The sequence below is a fragment of the Anopheles ziemanni genome, chromosome 3 (genome assembly GCF_943734765.1).
Source record: "Anopheles ziemanni chromosome 3, idAnoZiCoDA_A2_x.2, whole genome shotgun sequence".
Lineage (NCBI taxonomy): Eukaryota > Metazoa > Arthropoda > Insecta > Diptera > Culicidae > Anopheles > Anopheles ziemanni.
In genome coordinates this window covers 45,249,401-45,270,345 of record NC_080706.1, presented here as the reverse complement: position 1 = coordinate 45,270,345, position 20,945 = coordinate 45,249,401, and the positions used below count along the sequence as shown (strand labels likewise).

General features: G+C 43.3%; 3 protein-coding genes across 3 annotated transcripts; 2 read left to right on the top strand and 1 right to left on the bottom strand.

Annotated features, from left to right (window-relative positions):
• Positions 1–3,185: 3,185 nt before the first annotated feature.
• Positions 3,186–6,154, top strand: LOC131287545 (PHAF1 protein CG7083). The gene is given in 5 exon segments (XM_058316603.1): positions 3,186–3,398; positions 4,341–4,423; positions 4,501–5,108; positions 5,185–5,434; positions 5,508–6,154. Coding segments are annotated over 5 exon segments (1,374 nt in total). The 5' UTR covers positions 3,186–3,328; the 3' UTR covers positions 5,871–6,154.
• A 994-nt stretch (positions 6,155–7,148) lies between these two features.
• Positions 7,149–7,926, bottom strand: LOC131287920 (NADH dehydrogenase [ubiquinone] 1 alpha subcomplex assembly factor 3). Its single transcript, XM_058317014.1, has 2 exons — positions 7,798–7,926; positions 7,149–7,729 (listed from the first exon to the last, which is right to left on the bottom strand). The coding sequence occupies exons 1-2, from the start codon at positions 7,854–7,856 to the stop codon at positions 7,219–7,221; spliced, it is 570 nt and encodes a 189-aa protein (XP_058172997.1). The 5' UTR covers positions 7,857–7,926; the 3' UTR covers positions 7,149–7,218.
• Positions 7,927–9,705: 1,779 nt separating this feature from the next.
• LOC131284849 (uncharacterized) lies at positions 9,706–18,865 on the top strand. Its single transcript, XM_058313708.1, has 11 exons — positions 9,706–9,932; positions 11,391–11,823; positions 11,960–12,092; positions 12,225–12,370; positions 12,660–12,809; positions 12,925–13,095; positions 13,158–13,222; positions 13,294–13,370; positions 14,297–14,498; positions 14,954–15,064; positions 16,474–18,865. Exons 1-11 carry the CDS (start codon positions 9,793–9,795, stop codon positions 18,863–18,865), a joined length of 4,020 nt encoding a protein of 1,339 aa, XP_058169691.1. The 5' UTR covers positions 9,706–9,792.
• The last annotated feature ends 2,080 nt before the right edge of the window (positions 18,866–20,945 follow it).

Genomic DNA, 20,945 nt, shown 5'->3' with positions numbered 1-20,945 from the left:
GATCCCATTTGACGGATTCGGATCAGATTTGATTCGCTTGGGATTTGAATCAGATTTAATTTGTTTGGGACTCGATTTGATTCGATTCTTACTTGATTTGATACGGACTTTATCCGAATTTGTTTGAATATGATGTGACTCGGTTCAGGTAGTGAGTCGATGTAGTGACAAAGAAGTTGATTTCAGTTTACTCGAATCAAACGCTGGATAGAATGGATCCCGGTTGACAAAAATTCAAATTTTTTGCAGCTGTCATATAGTTACAGCAAGTTTTTCCATGGCAGATTGCTTGGACTCTTGCTGGAACTACATAGTACCAGCAACAATTTAAGTTTCTGTCAGCCGAGATAAGACAACAATTTAGTTTTTTTCGCGATTTAACTTAGAACTAAAAACAAACATGAACACATTTTTAACAAAGAAATACATCAGATGTTCTACCATTACGTTTATCGCATGGAGAGACAATGATTCAGACAAGTGGAGCTTCGAGTGCCTAGTAGGGATATGATTTCCCCACCACTATTCTGTTGTCACACCACAAGTGACAGATGAAGATACTAGGGATGTAATCCGCACCCAGTGGATGCGTAGCGACGGTAGTATCGGAACGAAAAAGAATATTTTGCAAAATTAGTGGTTAACGATAAGAGCGATTAGAGCGAACTACAGAAGATGAATTTCATTAAAAAACTTTAAAATATCTTTTTTTATATGTTTATGCTTAAGTAAGATTTTAATCCTCTCCTACATTCGAGCCAAATTTACACTCGTTATGTGAGCAACGAAATCGTTTGGATTTATTATTATTCATAATGGATAACAATAAAAAAATATTTATCAACAATTGACCAATCAATGTTCAGGTTATTCAGCAAATAAAATGCTACTCACTGAATATTGCTAGTTCCGAGTAAATTGAAAAAACCAAAACATACCCTTTTAAATAACAGTGTATTGAAACAGTGTTGCCAGACACACCCAAGGGGATTTTTGAAATATTTCCGGCGCCTGGTCCGACCCGTTTTCGCGTCGAAAACGGGTCGGTCCAGGGCACGATGCGCAGTAAATTTCGACCCGATTTGACAGCGATGTTGACGGGCTGTCAGATTCAAATTTGATGGTGGGTCCAAATTCAAAATAGTGGGTTCAAAAAAAATTATCAATCTAGGTTCAAAAATAATATCCTCTCTAGGTCTGTTTTCCCTCCTCATTCCGCTATCTTTCCTCTTCCCTCTCCTAGTCTCTACCTGTAATGCACACTTGATTCGATATTCTTTCGTTTTTTTACTGTCGCGATCGTGGTTAACACAGTGGTAGTGATTACATTGGTGGTAGCTGTTGAAGAGAAATTTTTATTGTTTGGTTAGTGAGGATTGAACACTTATCGTTATACATACCATACGATGCGCAGACCGGTTGATCTATCGGCGATGTTGGAAAGTGTCTTGTTGATTGTCTGTTTTATTTTACGTAACGATGGATACATTTTCTCAAAATTGCACTCGCGCAAAATTAGGTGCGTAGTATAAAATCATGAAACTAGAGGTTGGAGTTGAAAAATTCGAAGAAGTTTGTGCAGTCTAATAATGTGTTTGATTTTTCTATTGTGCAGTTTTTTTTAGATTTTAACACTCAATTGACGGTGACTGCAGCATGTTTTGGTCAGAAAGCACACGCCAATAAAGTGTTAAGTGTGGAAGTATTCATGCTACGACATCCACTGGGACAATCAATGTGAAACCCACCGAAACAACTGAAAACCGGCTCAGGACATTCCATCGTCACTGTGTACCTTTTCAAATTCCACTAGCATTGACAAATCACGGTAATTATTGAAACCATGTTACAAAGATATAACTTTATATTTGTGCCATTTTTAAGACAAATACTGTGTATCATTTATTTTTAGAAGGAGCTTTCAAACACAACCTTCACAACCATTAATATCATACCAGCATCTAAGCCATCGATTTCTGGCAAGTGAATCAGAGAACAACTCTTCTTTCATTAGTTGCATGAGTTTTGTCGTCTGCAAGGCTTGCGGTATTACTTTACATTGACTTTGGTCCCATTTTCTCTTTCCCAGTGTTTCGTTTCGCCAGCCCACCAGCAGTCGCTTCATGATGCTAAGATCGATAAGATGCAAACGATCCGCTACCACGACATCCTAGACTATGTAAAAAAAATAAATCTTAAAGAGGTGTAATCGTTCTTTGGTGTCCTGGACAGGCGCCTTGCCTGAATCCTCCATCAGTTTGTTGTGTCCCAGAAAATACAATGGTGCGAGCAACGCTGCCGAAGTGACCTACGACAGTACATTTCTGGCAACTGCTATAATCAACATGTCCTACTACACCTGTGAAAATTAAATGAAAGAACAATTAAATACATGTGAAATTGTCTGCTGATAAGTTTTGTAGTCAACCTGTTATGAATGCTCTTGCTGGAGCGTCTGCAATAATAGCCCTTAGATTCCCGTTGATGTTTACTCCACATTCCATTAATAAATAGCGTTGAAACCCCATTTCATCCACATAAGCTCCATCTCGATCTTCAACTAGAATTTCTGCTTCCACGGGTATATTGTCAGCTACAGTTTCAATATTTGCTGTAGATTGCTGCGTTTTGAACATTTTTTGGACATTGTCGGATCGACGATAGAAAACAGCATTCTTTCGCAAATGTTTTAATTCAGTTTTAAGCACATTTTCAAGGGATTTCTTGTACAAAATAGACACCAAGTTCTTACAACATACTGGACGAGCGGTTATTTTAAAATGTAAAGAATTCCTCAACGGGCTGTTACTCACACACACACAAGTCTATGCTGTTGGCAAAATAACGCGAGAGAAAAGGACGGAACGATAGAGCAGACAGCATTTGGATTGTCATTAGGAAGTGAGGGGTATGTCAAATGGTGGCGGAGTGGTTGCGGGGTAGCTCTCCCGTCGTGGAGGGGTTTTTTTGTATGGAACTTTCATGGGTTCGGGTCGAAACGTCAATTTGGCGCTCCTTGGGACAATGATCTGCTGTTTACTTCTGTCAGCCCAAGTTGACAGCGCATTCGATTCGAATCTTCCGAATCCCGATTCTGCCAACACTAGTTCCCTAGGCCAGAGAGATACAGAAACAGTTGCACAAACAGTACAGCAACAGTATGAAGTAAGCCCGTGCCAGAGCAGAGTAGCATTAAAAACAAAGAAAACTGCGTAAAAGAGTTACGAAGTGTGAAAAACTCAGTTTTCCAGTGTTTCTACCGTGCCAGTGTGAACATAATTGAGTGTCCATCAACTTTGAACCGTAAATTGTATTTTTCGACAGTACAATGCTCGATCTCGAAGTAACCCCAGAGCGTTCGCTCGGTTCTACCACCGAGAATTGGGAGTTTATTCTCGGTAAGCATACAGCCATTAAATTTTGTCGCCCGAGAACAAACAGCAAATCTTTTGTGTGTATCCAATCTCCGATTGTAGCAAAAATGTTTCTGTTTTGTTTGTCGTCTCACTAAGAGATGAGTCATATGTTTTTCAGCTGCGTAGGTCATACCAGATAACGCAAGGTGGTGTACAAAATATGATAAAGAAAAAAAATGTATACAGCTTTTGTTGTTGACACCAATAACGCAAATTTACAAACTTGCGATCCGCCCAAGAAGCATGACCTTGGAAAGAGAAGGAATTGTACAGAAATACTCCTCAAGGTATCAACGGTAGTCAATACAAAAAATGGATCTACTTCGTTTCGTGAAAGTATCATTCACATTCGTATTGCGGTCGTCCATATTCCTTTGCGCATCGAAAATTGTTTTTTTTTGTTGTGAGCCTTCAGTTACTTGCGTACCTAGTACGCTTGCTTTTTTGAGCTATGACAAGAAAAGCTTCTCCACACAATATGCACTACGCATCAAACATTGCACATATGTTCGGTTGTGTAGTGGTCGTACAGCAGCATTGAAAACGTTCAACTACTACCAGAATCCATACACTGCGGTTTATATGGACAATGTATACCAAACACAAACACTATGATGCGAATCAGCTGACAGTTTGTTGAGATTGCGTGATGCTTGCAAAGAAAATAAACATCTTGTTTTTTTTCTTGAATTTCCGATGCTCAAGCAAATCAAATGCTGGGTCTGGGGCGATGGGGAAACGGTGTAATGTTTTTGTTGCGTTCGTCCTGTATTACTTTCGAGCAACTTGGTTTAAATTCAATATATTTTGCTTACTTGATAGAAGTTTAATTAATCAAATTTGCAATTCTAATCATAAATAAAACTAAACACAACCCTTATACGTTTAATTTTTTGAAAGCTAATATTTTTTTTTCTACTGTAGGAATGCATTTTTCTCAAGCGGTTGCCATTATACAATCTCAAGTAGGAATAATAAAGGGTGTACAGGTGCTTTATTCCGATGCGGTAAGAATTCTCTGCTCTTTTCATTACATGTGTAGGAAAATAGTTTAATTCAAAGTGGTCTTTTTTGCTCATCGCAGAACCCATTGAGTGTAGATATAATTATCAATCTGCCACAGGACGGCATTCGTCTTATCTTCGACCCGATCCAGCAGCGGCTGAAAACGATCGAGGTTTTCAACATGAAGCTGGTCAAGCTAAAGTACTGCTCTCTGCCCTTCAACTCGCCCGAGGTGGTGCCCTCGATAGAGGAGATCGAGCATTCGTTCGGTGCCACCCATCCAGGTGTTTATGATGCCGCGAAGCAGCTATTTGCACTGCATTTCCGCGGTTTGAGCTTCTACTTTCCGGTCGACAGTAAGCTCCAGCCGGGATACGCCCACGGGCTTGGCTCGCTTCATTTCCCCAGCGGCGCATCGCCGATCGTCTCCAAAATGGCCATCTATTCCGGTGTAAGCGTCATCGACAGCCGCCCACCGGCTTTACCCCTCTCCTGCTACCATCAGCAGCTCTATCTAGAGGCGACCACCGTTCTGCGCAATGCGCACGGAACACGAGGGCTCCGGTTACAGTTGTACACCGAGGGTTCGATCCGTTCGCTTGAACCACGAAAGCAGTGCCTAACGCGCGAAATTCTCTTCGGAGATAGCTGCCAGGACGTCGCCAGCAATCTGGGTGCTCCCTCAAGGTACGGTTGGTTGTTGATCGTTCAAAAACACACAACGGGAGGCAAATTCATCATATTATACTTTTTTGCTTTTCAGAGTATTTTTCAAAAGTGAAGATAAAATGAAAATACATTCACCTAGTGCCCATCGACGAGTTCAGTCAAAACGCAGTGATTTCTTTTTCAACTACTTCACGCTCGGAATCGATGTCCTGTTCGATGCGCGAACGCACAAAACGAAAAAAATCATATTGCACACCAACTACCCCGGTCACTACAACTTCAACATGTACCATCGGTGCGAATTTCAACTGGAGCTTGCGGCGGATAAGTAAGGAAATCAAATAGTACCAAGCAAATATTCAAAATTGTAGATTAATAAATTTACTAATTTACCAAATGTTATTCAGAGTCACCGAGGACACACCATTGGATGCACCTGTAACGATAAATGCGTATTCCAAGTGGGATACTATTGCGTCCCGCTTAACCCCCGCCGAACGCCCCGTCGTTTTGCATCGCGTTGGGTCGACTAACACGGCAAACGTGTTTGGTTCGACCTTCAGTTACGGTTACCAGGACATTATTTTCGAGGTAATGCCGAACAACTACATCGCTTCATTGACGCTGTATCATCCACCAGCTCCGTATCATGTGGCCGATTGGAACACAACTACCAGCAGCAGCAGCAGCAGTACCAGCGCTGTGAGCGCCGGCGGTAACCGCAACATGCTGTTCCAGGAGCCGAAGCAAGGACAGGCCAACATTCGTATCACCGCATGACCACCGGCAAGCAGCACTCGAAGCGGTGGCGGTGGAGAACCGCGCAATGTGTATCGTTAGAGAACTGTTGCCGGTATTTCCCCGGGGTGGGAGTTTGCGATGCCACACAAAAGCAGTGGAACACCGGCAAACTATCTCCCTATAAGTTTACTGCGTCCCAGACACATCATTTTTATGAAACATCTTCACTACCACCCGGCTCGAAAGAGCGACAAACACACCAACGTCATTTTTTTTTTTTACAGTATCCTCAGTTTCTGCTGCGGTGCACGCAAAATCTATCGAGTACCGCCGAAAAATATGGGCATAATAAGAATAAGTGATTCATTTCAATTCATTCACAGCGACCGCATCAAAGTCGCTTTATCTTTTACAAGTCAAAGGCTCCTCCTTTCGTTGTGGTTTTATGTATTGTTTCGCGAGAGCCTAGAGTGAAGGAAACTGTGGAAAAGGAACTCTTATATTTTTTAAGTTGTTTTATATTAACATTTATTGTTCAACTTATTTTCAAACACACAAAAAAACGAAACAAAAAATCTAACTAGTAAGATTAAAATCATTTGAACAGGTTTCGTTATGCCTTCTGAAATTCGTGAAGTTTGGTTGCTTGTATTGAATGCAAGTTTTGAATGTCCGGCTTGAAAAATGAGAATACCAACACGGGCCCGGACTATGTGAAAGTGTGAGCGAATCTAGAGGTTTACTAATTCCAATTTATCGGATAGCCTTAAGCATAAAACACGACAAACTTACATAAAAACTATAAAAATATTAAGCTATAGGTGATATGGTACACAAAATGACATCAAACGACGAAAAAAAATATGTATGCTACCAAAAACTGTACGTAAAAATATGTAAAAATGTTTCTATTGCAAACAGGAAAAAAAACTTTGAATACGGTAATGTTAACACGAGGAGTAGAAAAGGACGACCATGGACGTTCGAACCACTCGACTAGTACACGGTACGGTCCAAAATTCGATTCAGATCCACCGTTTTGGGGTGCGAGCTGATGCTGTAAACGTAAGGAAGAAAACAAAACATAAAAACACCGAAACGCAAAAAGCTATAAATGTGATTCAAAACGTCTTTTTACTCTATGTAAGAAGATACCATAAAAATGTGTAAAACAAATAAATACAAAAATACATTTATCATGGATAAGGACTCTTACATCAAAGCTGTTTTCATTTACTCTTCCGAAGTATTTTTTACGTAACAGCTCATAATGATTTTACCTGAAAGCAACATAAAAAAGATCCCAACGAAACGGCATACACTTTAACAAAGTTCAAATTTATTATGTACAGTACCTTATCCTGTGCTACATTACATGTTAGTCGATTTATTTATCGGAAACTTCAAACGTTCTGCTTATTGCTATCTGTTTCTGCATAAGGTCATCCTCATTCACTCGCATCGTGATTGGGGGTATCAATGCGGCAGCGACGACCCGATTCTCAGCGTTCAAAAAATTGAAAGTCGAACAAGCTTGCTCCGTGCCGAGAACCTCCACATTAATGCGGTACCTTTTCATAAAATCGATAATCTTTTTCGAAAATGATGGCGTGATAGTATGGTCACCGATTCCTACGACTAAAACGTCGATTTTTGGCTCAATGGCACAGAACAAACTAAGCGACTCATCGTTGATATCTTCGTGGCTCTCCACGTTCCAGGAGAGCACGGTCCGGGAAAAAATAGCCATTGGACCTATGACGACCATATCGTTGTTTAGGCGAAATCCGAATTGGCTGTAGGAATTGATCATCAGCCCGGCATCCGCCTCCTTGTTCAGTATGGTAACCGAGGTTTTGCCATCGCTTTCGTAAGTGGACCGGCAGGCCAATGTTGTACTGTTGGGCAGAAATGTAATCCGTATTATGTTTTCAAGTATCCAATTTGCTACGATTTCACACATTACCAAACATTTCTTCGTAACGATTGTTGGGCAAATTTGCTCAGTCCGCGGAGGGCGTTCATAGTTTTCACAGATTATTGTTGTGAAGGACTTGAAAAACGCTGCCCAGCTGGGTTGCACGGCCTTTTGTAATGTTTACAAAAATTTCATAAACTGTCAAATGAAAGCAAATGTTTTGACAGCCCCCAAGAGGCCCTAGGGAGAAGAAGGTAGATCAATATGAATTTGTAGCTACGTTCCATTCAACCAATTTTATGCGAACAATAAATTACGGACAACTGAGCAATTGAGCTAACAGAGTCATAAAATCTACTACAAACATTTTATGTTGAAATGCTTCATTGCATGCATCGTTCCACAGAATTTTAGTGATTGGAAAAGACGTTTAGTTCTTTTTTCCAAAAAAAATGTCAAACTATTCTGCATGACACAGCCTGCTAAGCCAGCGCCACCTTGGATGCACCATCCCTCCACTAACCAAGTGTTATTGGTGGAACTAGATTGTAGGTCGGTAGTCGTCGTCATCGTAGCCGTTTTTTTGGATAAAAAATGTCAATCGATTCCTGTGCGAACCACAGCTCCAAAAAGCTATGTGATAAAAGACACGAAATCAACTGACGAATCTTAACCAAACCGCTCAGTGCTGTGGCGATTTTTCATTCGTGGATAGAGCAAACTGTAATGTGCTAAAGGTTTGAGTCGAAAATCAGAAACAGGTGTGCCTACATCGTTGATATAAAAGTGGAGATATTTGTGGCTATTTGTTCAACGAAAAAGTGTATATTCCCAGTGGTTAGAAACAAATGAAAGATGGAAGAAATGCATTCCAAACTATTCAGTATTCGTGGCCAGCGGCGAGCATAAAAGTGAATTGACGGGCGGACAGGTTGATACAACAGCTCATCAGCGAAGAGCACGAAATCGTGGTGTTTCGTTTCCTGTCTGCAGCTGCCTTCATCAGCAACCTCATCTGTGCTAGGTGGTGCCACCACCTCTCCACTGGAATATCCGCGGACCGTGGAAGGCGGTTAATGTGTGTGGCTCACTTCCGGACCGGGGGCGAAGAAGTGGGTCAGATTGCTGCTGGGCTGTGGAGAAAAGAGCCCACTTTGCTGGGAAACGGGAAGGAAGTAAAGACATGTGCATAGTGAATAAACATTAAACTGAAACCACTGCGGCTACTGCTAATGTTCGCATAGGCAAAAAATTAAATAAAATGACAGGTGCATGGGCAAACAACACAAGTGCCTGCTTTACTTGCAGCCCTAAACTAAGAGAACACATCGTATCAACATGATACAAGATAAGAGGAACGTCGTCTCGAACTGAGCAGCATAATAGGCTAGGATGGGCGAGAGTGGTTCGTTGATAGTCGTGGCCTGTTGTGATTTCCTCCTAAGCAACGACGCCTACTAGAGACGGTTTGCTCTGTCGAGCGACGTAAAGTAGCACACGGTTGTATTAATTAAATTCTTGAACGGGTGAAATTAATTCCAAATTATTCCGAAGAGGTGTCGGCTACGAAAAAGAGCCTTTAAAAGTTGCAAATAAAAACGGTCATACGGGAGACAGTAAAAACTAATTCTCCCGGGATGTACAAAAGAGGAAGAAAAAAGGTAGTATTCCTTACTTCCGCTTCAAGTGCGTGATCTAAATGTAAAAAGTTAGTGTTGCGGTGGTCGAAAACGCAAAGCATCTCAACATCGTGTACGGTGAATAATAATATTAGACGGAAGCCAGTCTGATTCGCTACACAGCGACTTCACCGTGGTTCCATCGAACGAAAAGAAACATGCAAATTTATTATCCCAAAATCGAAATCGACGAAAAGTAGTGTGTGCGGGCCGAGAATATTTATTCAACTCTTTTGTTGCTACTTCGTCCTCGCTGAGAAGGAAGTTATTAGTGGTCGTGGAGTTGTATTTACCCCTAAACCTATACGGGTGGTAACGGAAACTAGAACTTGCAAAACGACAAATCGCCACAAAAACTCAAACGATGGACGAAGAAGCGCTGGTGGCACGGGCGAAGGAAGAGCGGGAGAAAATTTTCTTACGCTACGACAAAGGCCGAGAGCCGGGGGCCGAAATCGACCCGTGGGAGGATCCGCAGTTTGAGGCGTACCACAAGATGGATAGGTGAGTTTCAGCGTACCCATTTCCGGTGTGCTATACAAGCCACTTCCAACCCATTCCGACCGTTGGTTCAAGTTCTCTGTGAACCTAAGTGTATACGAATAGTAGCCGTATATGCTTGCGTGGTTGCAAAACATGGAGCCATTCTTCAAATGGAAACCACCGAAGGCGTTTCAGCGATGGAATACATTCCCTGGTGGCACCCGATACTACGTCCTTCTTTCCTTTTACCGTCTACTACGTATGGGATGTCAGTAGGCGGTGCGTGGGTAGCACCACCGGTGGTGTTTGATGTTTTAGAAGCCCCAGCATAACCGACGTACGAGGTTGTACTCCTTTCTGACCTGCACGGGGTTGCACTTTTTGGCTTGACACACGAGAGCTAGAGATGCGATGGTAACAACTCTATTCTCTCGCAATCATTTAACTTTGTAATTAACCTTTGTTATGGTAAATATTTACACCCAAGGCCATTCCATCTCAAATACCAGCTTATGTTTGGCTGTTGCCTCCAATTTATGTGTCTTTAGTTTAGACAATTTTCAATGAGTAAAGCGAGCTAAGCATAATTTTACGACAATGCTATTTTCATTCATAAACAGACGTATAATTAAAAAAAATATCTTCGCTTGTGGGAAATCCCAATGAAATTTTATGAAAACCATTATTTATTGTACGATACAATTTTCAATCACTTTTCAACAGTTTATAACCATTTTTTACCCAGTTTTCAAACACTTTCAAACCCTCTTCCATTGTATAATCTAACGTTCAGTAAATAATCATCAAACGCTTGTTTATTATTGAAAAACATATGATGAATCAAACATGAAATCTCGACAAAAATGTTGATGAATCATTAAATATTGGAGTAATTTAGATAAGCAACTGATACAAGGTTAAACCCATAGAAAAGCAACAAAAGAAAATGAATCAACATACTATGTGCAACTCACAGCCTATCTGAACAAAAGTTAATGAAAAATTGTTATTAAACACTTGTGTTGACACATAATTATTATAAAACACATTTTACTATGTGATACAGTTTTGTTGGTTGTTTTTATATATTATTTCCATCTCTCATGAGCTCTCCCGCACTGTTATTCTTGGTAGTTTAATGCTGAAATAAACTCCAAATCACGACATACAATTTTTATCACGACATCATTGCACAAACCGAAATTCAATAAGAATTTTGACGGAAACCGGAGGTTTCAGCGTGGCGGGTTGGACTAAGTTTGAAAAACACTGAGAAGAATATTTCAAGAATAAAGGTCCGTTCCATGGATGGACACCGTTCTCAGCGACCAAGTGAGAACCAAATTGGAAATTTAATGCTCGCAATGTACTAATATTTTGAAGCGTTTTAGTATCCATTAAAAAACTACTTTTTTTTATTTTAAAAACTAAGATTTTTAATTTTCATTGTGTCTTCTCTTCCCTTTTCCCTTGTGGCAGGTATGGCTTCATCCACGACGAAAGACTGCCCCAAAAACGCGATCCGCTCGAGGTGAAGGCGACGGAGATCGAGCTGGAAAGAGAGAAAAAATGGATCAAGCTGCTCGGCAACCCCATGCAGCCTCCCAAACGGCCCTGGAACGATAAGATCGTGCAGGCAAAGGTACGCAAGCGGGCCTTTAAGGGCATTCCGGAGAAGGTGCGCGGTTTGGTTTGGCGTAAGCTGCTGAAGCTCGAAGATGTTATGCGGGGCGGCGAGGGTAAATACAAGCGAATGCTGGAGCTGGCACGCCACTGGAGCACCGAGGCTCGCCAGATCGACAAGGATGTGAACCGACAGTTCCGGGATCACACCTTCTACCGGGAGCGCTACAGCGTCAAGCAGAAGAGTCTGTTCAACGTACTGGTGGCGTACAGTATGTACAATTCCGAGGTGAGCTCTCGTAAAATATCCTCATCTCGGTGGTCATTTTGTTGAACATTGAGGTCTGATTCTTGTGCAAACTGTAAAATTATATCGCTTTTTGAAAATGTCAAAACCTTTATTAAATTCTTTCATTTCTGGCTAGGTTGGCTACTGTCAAGGCATGTCGGGGCTGGCAGGTGTGTTACTGATGTACATGGACGAGGAGGAAGCCTTCTGGGCGCTGAGTGTCCTGTTGGCCGACCCCAAGTATGCCATGCACGGCCTGTTTATAGAAGGTAACTATCAGAATCGCACTCGCCCACTTAGGTGAATGCAATCTTATTGGGAATCCAGTATCTGGCTATTTGTTCCACCGACACCGACGGCTGTATATGTGTTTTGCTTTTGTGTGTCTCTTTTTTCCGCAGGATTTCCGAAGCTGAACCGCTTTCTAGCGCATCACGACAAAATCATTACCAAATTCATACCAAAGCTCAAGAAACACTTCGACCGGTGTAACCTCGACTCGATCCTGTACTCGTTGAAGTGGTTCTTCGTTGTGTTTATTGAAAGGGTATGTGTGGTTTGCTTTACCTGTCCATGCAATTAACTTGTGTGACAACGTAGGGAACTCCCTGCACACCTAAATAATAATCCTTATATTTTAACAATCTCTATCTTTCACTATGCGCATCCTTTCCGCTTCGACCGACTTCATCCCACACGCTCCGAATCGCACTGAACTGTGTAACCACGTGTGTGTTTTATTTGTGCGTGTGTGTTTGTTCGCCTGTTTGGGAAATTGTTCTGCATTGCCATGGTGTGGACATATTTTGGGGTGCGATTGGGAATTGCGTGTGCAGATACCGTTCAGCTTATGCTTGCGAGTATGGGACATTTATCTGCTCGACGGCGAAAAGGTGGTCACTGCCATGGCCTACAACATACTGCGAATGCACAAGGCACGTTTGCTCAAGCTCCGTGACATGGACCAAATTGTGCAATACATTCAGGTAATGTAGTAAACTATGCTCACAAGTGAAAGCGTTTTCCGCTCGATCCGAGGCACTATCTTACCGTTGGAAGATGCTACTTATTAATTTTTTGCTTGTTTTTCTTATATTGTAGACAAAACTATGCCAGGACTTTGGGTATGATAATGACACAGTCATTAGGAATCTCGAGCACTGCATGGACGAACTGCGGAAGGCTGGCTTAGAGCTCCCACCACCGCCAAGCGAAGCCGAGCTTCCGAAAAAGCCGTTCGGTGTTTTCGTTGAGCCCACAACCGCAGCACAGGTAGGGTTTTGCTACCAATGTTTTGTCCAGGACCTGCCATTTTCTTTTCTTATTCTTTTCAGATCGGTCGGCGAAAGCAGGAGTTCACCGAGACGGAGAAGGATGTCACGGAAACCGTCAAACTAAAGTAAAGCAATACACAAACACGCCTCGTTCACCGCATACTTAACGGAGATCGATTTGTACCTTTCATTTCAGACGCGAAATAACCGAACAGGAGATTGCTAATCTCGATCGAATTGCTCCGGGTGGATCCACACAACAGCTAAATGCGGGTAAGGCAACGGATAAGGCTATGGGGTTTCTTTTACGATACAGAAAGCGCTCGGGATGACATTGCGAACATTTTCTGAAAGATAATTCGTGTGTTTTAGCCAAATGTTCACGTGGTCACATCTTTCTTTCTCATTCCCTGCAGTACTGCCACGGGTTTGCGTTTGAGAAGTGACCGCACACTGTATGTTGTGCCTTGAATACAAACATCCATACCCCTTCCCTTCCTCCCCCAATAGACACACACTAGCTTCCTCTTGATGGTTTGTGCGATCGGAGATGGGAAGTGTGGGTCCGAGGTGTGTAGCTTCGTTCTGATTTTAGTTTTTTTTTTCAATGTTTCATTTGCCATGATCCAAACTACGACTGGTATACATGTACGCATTTTTTTTCGCCCGACTGCACTTTCACTCCCCCGACAAACTGTACAGCAACGCAGCACAAAGGGATACCTTACGCAAAAACACTGTGTGAATTTAAGTGGAGCAGTTTAAAACATTTGTTCAATTTTAAAATCCGATATAACATCAGCCAGTTGTGCTTATATTTTTTTTACACGCATAAATTGTGCAGCACAGTGATCTCTTCTCTTCCACTGTACGCTAGTATATGTATTTGCCTTGCGGAATTTTCAAACTAAGACTGAAACAGATAAATTATCAAATTCTATATGGTCAAACATAAAAGCACTTTCTGGTTTCGTTTTCGTTTCTTCCTTATTCTCCAAACTTCACCAACTGGCGACACCTTCTTATCCTTTTCCCCTTTAAACATATTTGTTTGTTTTGCTGGTTGCACATGTATATTCGAACCTATTCGTTTTATGGAAGGGAACTAGTGAAATCAAAAATGTCAATAAACTACCTCACCTTTATCTCTCTACTTATTCACTGATTCACTAACCAGAGCCTAAACCAATGTATTCCAGTGCACATACCCGAATCGGAGGATGGCGGCTCGATGCTTGGAAGTTCACGTAAATCGCTGGCCGATACGTCCATTACGTCCACGGCAGATCTGAGTGTCGTGTCTGGCGGTCAAAGTCAGCGATCGCATCAACCCTTCGACTACTGCGTCGACGAGGAGAAGATCCCGAGCGAAGAAGAAGGTGACGGCGAAATTAGTCCAGTGTAAGTTCCCTTCCCTTTAAGGAGAAAATCAATTTCAGGCAACATTCTGATCGTATCCACAGAGTAGAATTAACGTTGTTGCAGACATCGTTATTTTAATCACCAAAGTATTTTTTTTTCTCCGAAAACTTTAAATTCATTTACTTTTTGACAGCGTTTGTCATGCGAGATCATTGGTTTCTTTCGATCCAATGATAAATTTGCGCAACCCGGCAGTAAAAAGTATGACTCATCGTTGCCATAGAATAGTTCTTTGTTTTCCCTAGTTCACTAGAATCTCTCCCATCGGTGGCTCATGGCAGACCATTGTTGCGAGTAGCCCGTAGTAGACGCTCCCGAGGGAAAAAAATCGTTACCCCACAGGAGTACCTAATCGTGCTTCTTATTTCTCTCTTCCACTTTCGCGCCGACATAATATTGTGACCATCGTCGTTCAAGCCGTCGCTTTGGGTCAGACCAAAGCGAACCCGCCCAGCGGAGCCATCGGCGACGCATGGTACCGTCGGTTGTGGGATCTCCACCGCCACCGCCTCCTCGGCGAGCTCGGCCAAACTTGGAAGCACCACGTAAGTCCCTTGCCCGGTGCCATGGGGGTGCAGTTTAAGATCCGGAAGTCCGAGTAAAGGACCTATTTCAAAAGATCACACTGCCCGATGGATTTATTTGCAAGAAAGAGTCCAAAACGTGACTCTTGAACGTGCTTGCATTGGCCAATGTTGTGCTATGTTGTTTTGTTACGTTAAATTTTATGGACTGTTTGAAGTTTGCTAGTTTACTGTAAATAGTTTTTCGTTGTTTGTTTGTTTGTTTGTTTGTTTTTTTTTTTAGTTTGTTCATTGTGATTGTTTGTAGCGTAGTGTTAATTGCACTTTTTCAGGTTCTTTGATGATAGTTTTACCCAATTAAAGCATTGTTTACTCATTTAAATCTTGTCGGTTTGACATAATATTGCCAATGTCTATGCCGTATGGGAGGTATTAAGATAGAGAATATTTACTTGAAATTGGCAAACATTTTCAAGAGTTCATATTACCAAAATCTGTAAACTGCTGTTGTTACAATAACAAAAATATTCATAATATTATTCATCCAAAAAACGTGCTGTGCAACGTTTATAAAATATTTTTCTTTCGCTAATATTCCGCATTTTCCGTGAAATCAGTATCTACTTGCTACGGCTGTTGCCATGCTTTTCTGTATTTGATGTTCCGGATATTTTTGAAATCCGAAAATTTTGCAAAAGTTTCAGCATCATTCCTGTTGCGTCCATTGCACGGCGTTCGAACAGGTTGAGAACTACTGGCGAGGAACAAAAATGGTCTAACTACTCGCCACAATGATCTTAGATAATATAACCGCATCTCGGAAATTCGGTGATTGTACAAATTTGTATTACTCGTGTCTCGTCTTGAATGATCCATAATCTCACCACTGCTCAATGGACTGGTTAGAACTGTTCACTAGCAATCAAAGCTTGTGCAAGACACGTGAAAGACATCAAAAAGCAATCCCATATTCCTCCGGTCGGAAGAAATACAAGTTTCACTCACCAACTTGGATCGTCAAACCAGCGAAGCCTACTGTGAAGCAATTCTTGTTGAATCACCGAACATACAACTGGGAACACCAAAGTGATCAAGTAGACAATTCGTTACTTTCTATGATCCACCGCAATGATAGGTATCCGCATGTATGATTGTTGTAGACATAACATGTTAAACGTACCGAAAAGTACTCGGATTATACGTTTTTTCCACAAGCTAGAAACGTTTTGAAATGTTGTTCGTTTCGTTAACATCTGCCATGATAAAAGGTTTTTATCAGCAACATGGGTGTTCTATTGGGCTAAATTTTGTATACACCATGTTTAATCAATGCTTTAAATGGTTACATTGATGGAGGGTTGAATTTTCAACTGCAATTCGCCACCGCCAGTACTAATTAGCATTTTCTCCCTTGCTATGCCCTCTCAAAGGTCCGCCATCGGTTCAACCAGTGTGGTAGAGCGAAGCCCATCGGCACTGCAACTGATGACACCACGCGCCATGTCGCCCCAAGATGTAGTTCGCATTTACGTGCCACCAGCGCCGCCGGAGGAACTACACAGTCTTACTCAGCACCACCTTAAGGAGGATAGAACTACACAGGAATGGGCGTCCGGCACGGTAAACAGTGGGCAGCAACGTAATCGGTCCTCGCGTGGCTCAAACTTCAACGACGACGACGCGTACGAAGAGGATGAGGAGGCACGCACGCGTCGAAATAGTGAGATCTATCTCAACCAGCAACAGTGGGAATCGGGAGGCACGCAATTGTCAGCCGGCACCAGCAACGGGATCATACCGAACGGCGGTGGTGCAGGAGCTTCAACGATGGGAACGACCATGATGAGTTCGTTGGTGTACGGTAGTGGACGCTTTTCGGACTATGCAAGTGGTGATTTCCAGGCGCAGGCAGGCTCCCCGGGGGCTCCTGGCAGCGTTCCGCCACCGTCGCACTACGCCTCGAATGGTCGATCTACCTCGTCGTCCCGGCGGGGCAGCATGTCGCGCAAGTCGCCGGCCCCCATGTTGGACAGCGAGTTTATCATCGAGTGTAGCCATGTGAAAAACCGCAAGTACGTCCCGGACCACCATAGTAGCCACAACAGTCTGGTGCTCGGTATTGGTGGCACTGGTGATCGTCGCTCGGGGGCACCCGGGGCCAGCCGTAACGGGTCGGAAAGCAACATTCACCGGATGACCTCGTTCGAGGAGCTGGCCAAGGCGGCAAAGTTGCATCATTTATCCGGTGGTGGTAGCGGTATTATTGTACCGGGAAGCACGGTCGGTAGCACAGGCAGTCTTCTTCGAAGCAACGTCTCACCATCAGAGGATGGTTATGTCGTGCGACAAACGGTCACGTCGGTTATAAGTACAAGCGTGCGGATGGCTCGTAGTGAAATCTACGAAACCATCGGTAGCCCGGAGGATATGGACGATTACAACTCTGGCCGACGAGGGCGGAAACTAGAAGAGGAAGCCGAACGTTACGATGGACACCAGGAACTGGTAGCTCCATCCGGATCTATTCAATCGCGCATAAACTCCCGCGGACACAAGAGCGACTATAGCATTCAGTACAGAAATTTGTCGCCCAAGGCAGGCCTGGGTCCGGTTTCACCGCAGAGTGATGGCGCGGGTGATGGCACGACCGGTGGTAGTGAGGTGGAGTATCGGGCACTGAAAGCAACGTCCTCCCGACAGAACAGCGGCAACGATAGTTCTCCATTCGATTACGATCCGCTTCCAGCGGGGTCTGGAGGTGTCCCAACGAAATTATACAATCGTTTTTTCAACAACGATGAAGATGAAGGAGAGGAGGATGAAGAGGGTGAGAGAGGGCGTCAAGGAAAGAATCACGGTGGAGCTAGACTTTACACTTCCCATCGAGATGACGAGGATAAGCTTCTACTGAGCAAGCACTCTTCGGATGATTCTTCGACGAGTCCTCCACCACAGCAGGCGGCGAGACCCTCCCAGTTGCCACAGTACCACCCGCATCGATCGGACGGCGGCTACGGAAGTCAACAGCGCCAACGGCCCCGACAACGGCAGCCCGACGGCCATAACGAGCAAAACGGTGGCACACCGACAGGTGACATGGTTCCGCTTCTGCCGGTCTCCTCGTCTCCAACGGGTACGGCGGGGGTGTTGCCAGTGGGGAAATTAACACGTTCCCCTCCCACTTCCCTTCCCCGAGGTCAACTGCCCACTGGTGTCATCTCACCTACTTCTGGCATTCCCGTCAACAGCAGCATTCCCCGACGAAAACTTTCCTCCACGGAACCGAGTTCTCTACCGGTAGCCAATTCCACTGGATCGTCTGGACGTAGGCGACCGTCGAACGGCCCGTCGTCCACCATTCCGAAACAACCTCCACCATTAGCCGCCGTTTCTTCACCAACGTCAGGCCAATCGCGTATTCCCGTGTCCGGCCTAAAATCGCCCACCTCTCCGACGGGTTCCTTCCGGAATACGCGAATACCAAGCAGCAGCGCTCGTGTTGGAACGACGGATGCTATGTCCCCTGCAACGAACCGTCGCACTGTAGGAAATTCCTCGGACGACCGGGATGGCGATATCGAGCGGCTCCCACAGTACCAATACGGTGCGATTCCGTCCTCCGTGCCGCCACCCGGCTCACTGGCACTATCACCGTCCTTCCAGCGTCACGTACCCACCGACCTGGCGCTACGTTCGCCCGGTGGGTCTTCTCGTATTGGCGGGTCCCGATCGGCGCATCAAATACATCACCAACCGGACGCGAATCGCATTCGCATTCAGGTTAATCCGTCACCTGCCTATGGTGGCAAATCGGGTGGCTAGATGCTGAGATTTGCTTCCATATGCGCTAATTGGAGGCAAACTTTAAGCACACAAATATGTGGAATGTGAAGATTCCCGGAACGTCCGATACAAAGTTCTGTTGGATCGTCAGCTTACCCAAATACCGAACGCAGGAGTCGAATCTCGTTAATAACAGCTCCACTACTTATGCAATGATAAGTCCGATTATCTTTTTCCTTGTATACACTATCACTTAAACATGCGCTTCCAAAGCGTTTTATTCTATTTGCTCGGGGAATTCCCATTGGCATACAACTTCCTGGCGCAAAGCGGTTTTTATGTGCCCGCGAGTTGTTTGACTGTTACTAGGACACCTAACGAACACATTCCGTTTTTTATAAAAGCAATGTATATTTGTCAAAATTAATTCAATTTCTTTCTTTTTGTCGCTTTACCCTTCTTCTAGTTCTTTTTGCCACTTTTTGAAAGTGATTGTAACTGTGCAATTTGTTACGAATGGCCGAAAAGCTGACCAACGGCACGGCACCAACATGGTGGCTTAGGTTGCTTTACCATTGTGAAACGAGTTTTTCTTTAGTTCGTCAAGGGATGGTTGTTTCGAACGCATTAGATTCGAACTTGTTTTTATTCTCTACATAGCTTTTTTAAGCATTTCATAATTCACAAAGTATGCTGTGAAACACGTTTTGCAACCAACCACCAGTCCCGTCCGATTGCAGCCCGAATGGCTGTTTCTTCTGGCAAAAAGCAACACACAATCAGAGACAGTTGTAGGATGTTTTCGCCCTCTGAAAGCAATATAAAATTGACTGATCAACTATTCGTCTAACGTACATATATTTGTTGCCGGGGAGGAAGGAAGAATTTTGTTAAGTTCATAACCACGTGGAATCTCTGCCACACGATGCACACGATACTCAGTACCTTTTGCTGTGTTATAACGAGGTTTATCGACATTTGTCCCGTCGCGGATGGATCGACCCGTTGGCAAAACCTAGGTTACGGCTTTCAAAATCAATATGAAACCCAAATCGTAACGTGAATGAAATATCGAACAAGGACAATACTAAGCTCGAATCTCCTACGCTAATCTCTTCTTTTGCTCTGCTTCTGCGTTACTCCTTACTTAATCGTAAGCTCGTACGCTTCTCTTGTGCGTGGCCAGATAATCGGTAAAAGAATATACATATTATTATGGGATTGAGAAGCAATTACTACCACCATTTTGTGCTGCAATCTATAACCTACTAATCGTTTAAGTCTAGCTCTTTCATCGGATCTACCATCGGATGGGGTCCACTTTCTCGGGGGCATGTTGGAAGGAGAACTGGACGTGAAGTCGTTTGAAAAGCTCGATTAAAGTAATGAACGATATGAAAAAAAAAAACCACGTTACATAAACCGCCAAGTAGGTAATGCTAGTAGTAGTTGTACTCGTACTGTTAAGATGTAAAAGTGTTAAGTAGTTTGATAGCCAAGTGGCTTCGGGACGAACGTAAGGCACGGGAGAGAAGTAAAGCAAACGAAATGTATGTGTTATACGAGATGCTATGGATATGGTAGAGAACGGAGCACAGTTTGATGGCATTTAGGGATGATTAGTAGCGGAAGCATCACTTAACCCTGTAAAATCTTCACTAGTGTTCGTTGCTGAAAGAACAAACCCAAACAAGTGGAGAGGAGAAATTATACACCATTTAAAAGGATAAATCAAACGATATTAAAAGAATATATATATACATCCATATATGTCTCTCGGTAACGGGTTAGTGTAAAATTAAAGCAAATAGAGCTGACAAGAGATTAATGGGAGCATTAGTGGACGCACTGTTGCGTGCGTCCCGTGCATTACTTGAGGCTGAGGAAAAGGCGTATGTTTTTGTTTTATTAGAGAAAACAGTCTATTTACCGTTTACCGTATGCCCTTCTCATTTGCATGCATATTTATTACACTCGAGATATTGCTAGTTTAGCGCCCGGCGGAGCCCGCAGACACACCTGGAATGTATGGTAGCCACTGTTAACATTTTCGCTAATTTCAGCCAAACGAAACCAAACAAAAAAAATAAAACAACAATAAAATAAAAGCCGCACACCA

Bases quoted from the DNA above. Each gene is read 5' to 3' on its own strand.
- LOC131284849 (XM_058313708.1), top strand. From the start codon at position 9,793: ATGGACGAAGAAGCGCTGGTGGCACGGGCGAAGGAAGAGCGGGAGAAA. The intron at 9,933-11,390 runs GTGAGTTTCAGC...CCCTTGTGGCAG, and splicing joins GCGTACCACAAGATGGATAG to GTATGGCTTCATCCACGACG. The intron at 12,810-12,924 runs GTAATGTAGTAA...CTTATATTGTAG, and splicing joins AAATTGTGCAATACATTCAG to ACAAAACTATGCCAGGACTT.
- LOC131287920 (XM_058317014.1), bottom strand. From the start codon at position 7,856: ATGAACGCCCTCCGCGGACTGAGCAAATTTGCCCAACAATCGTTACGA. The intron at 7,730-7,797 runs GTAATGTGTGAA...TCTGCCCAACAG, and splicing joins TCGTTACGAAGAAATGTTTG to TACAACATTGGCCTGCCGGT.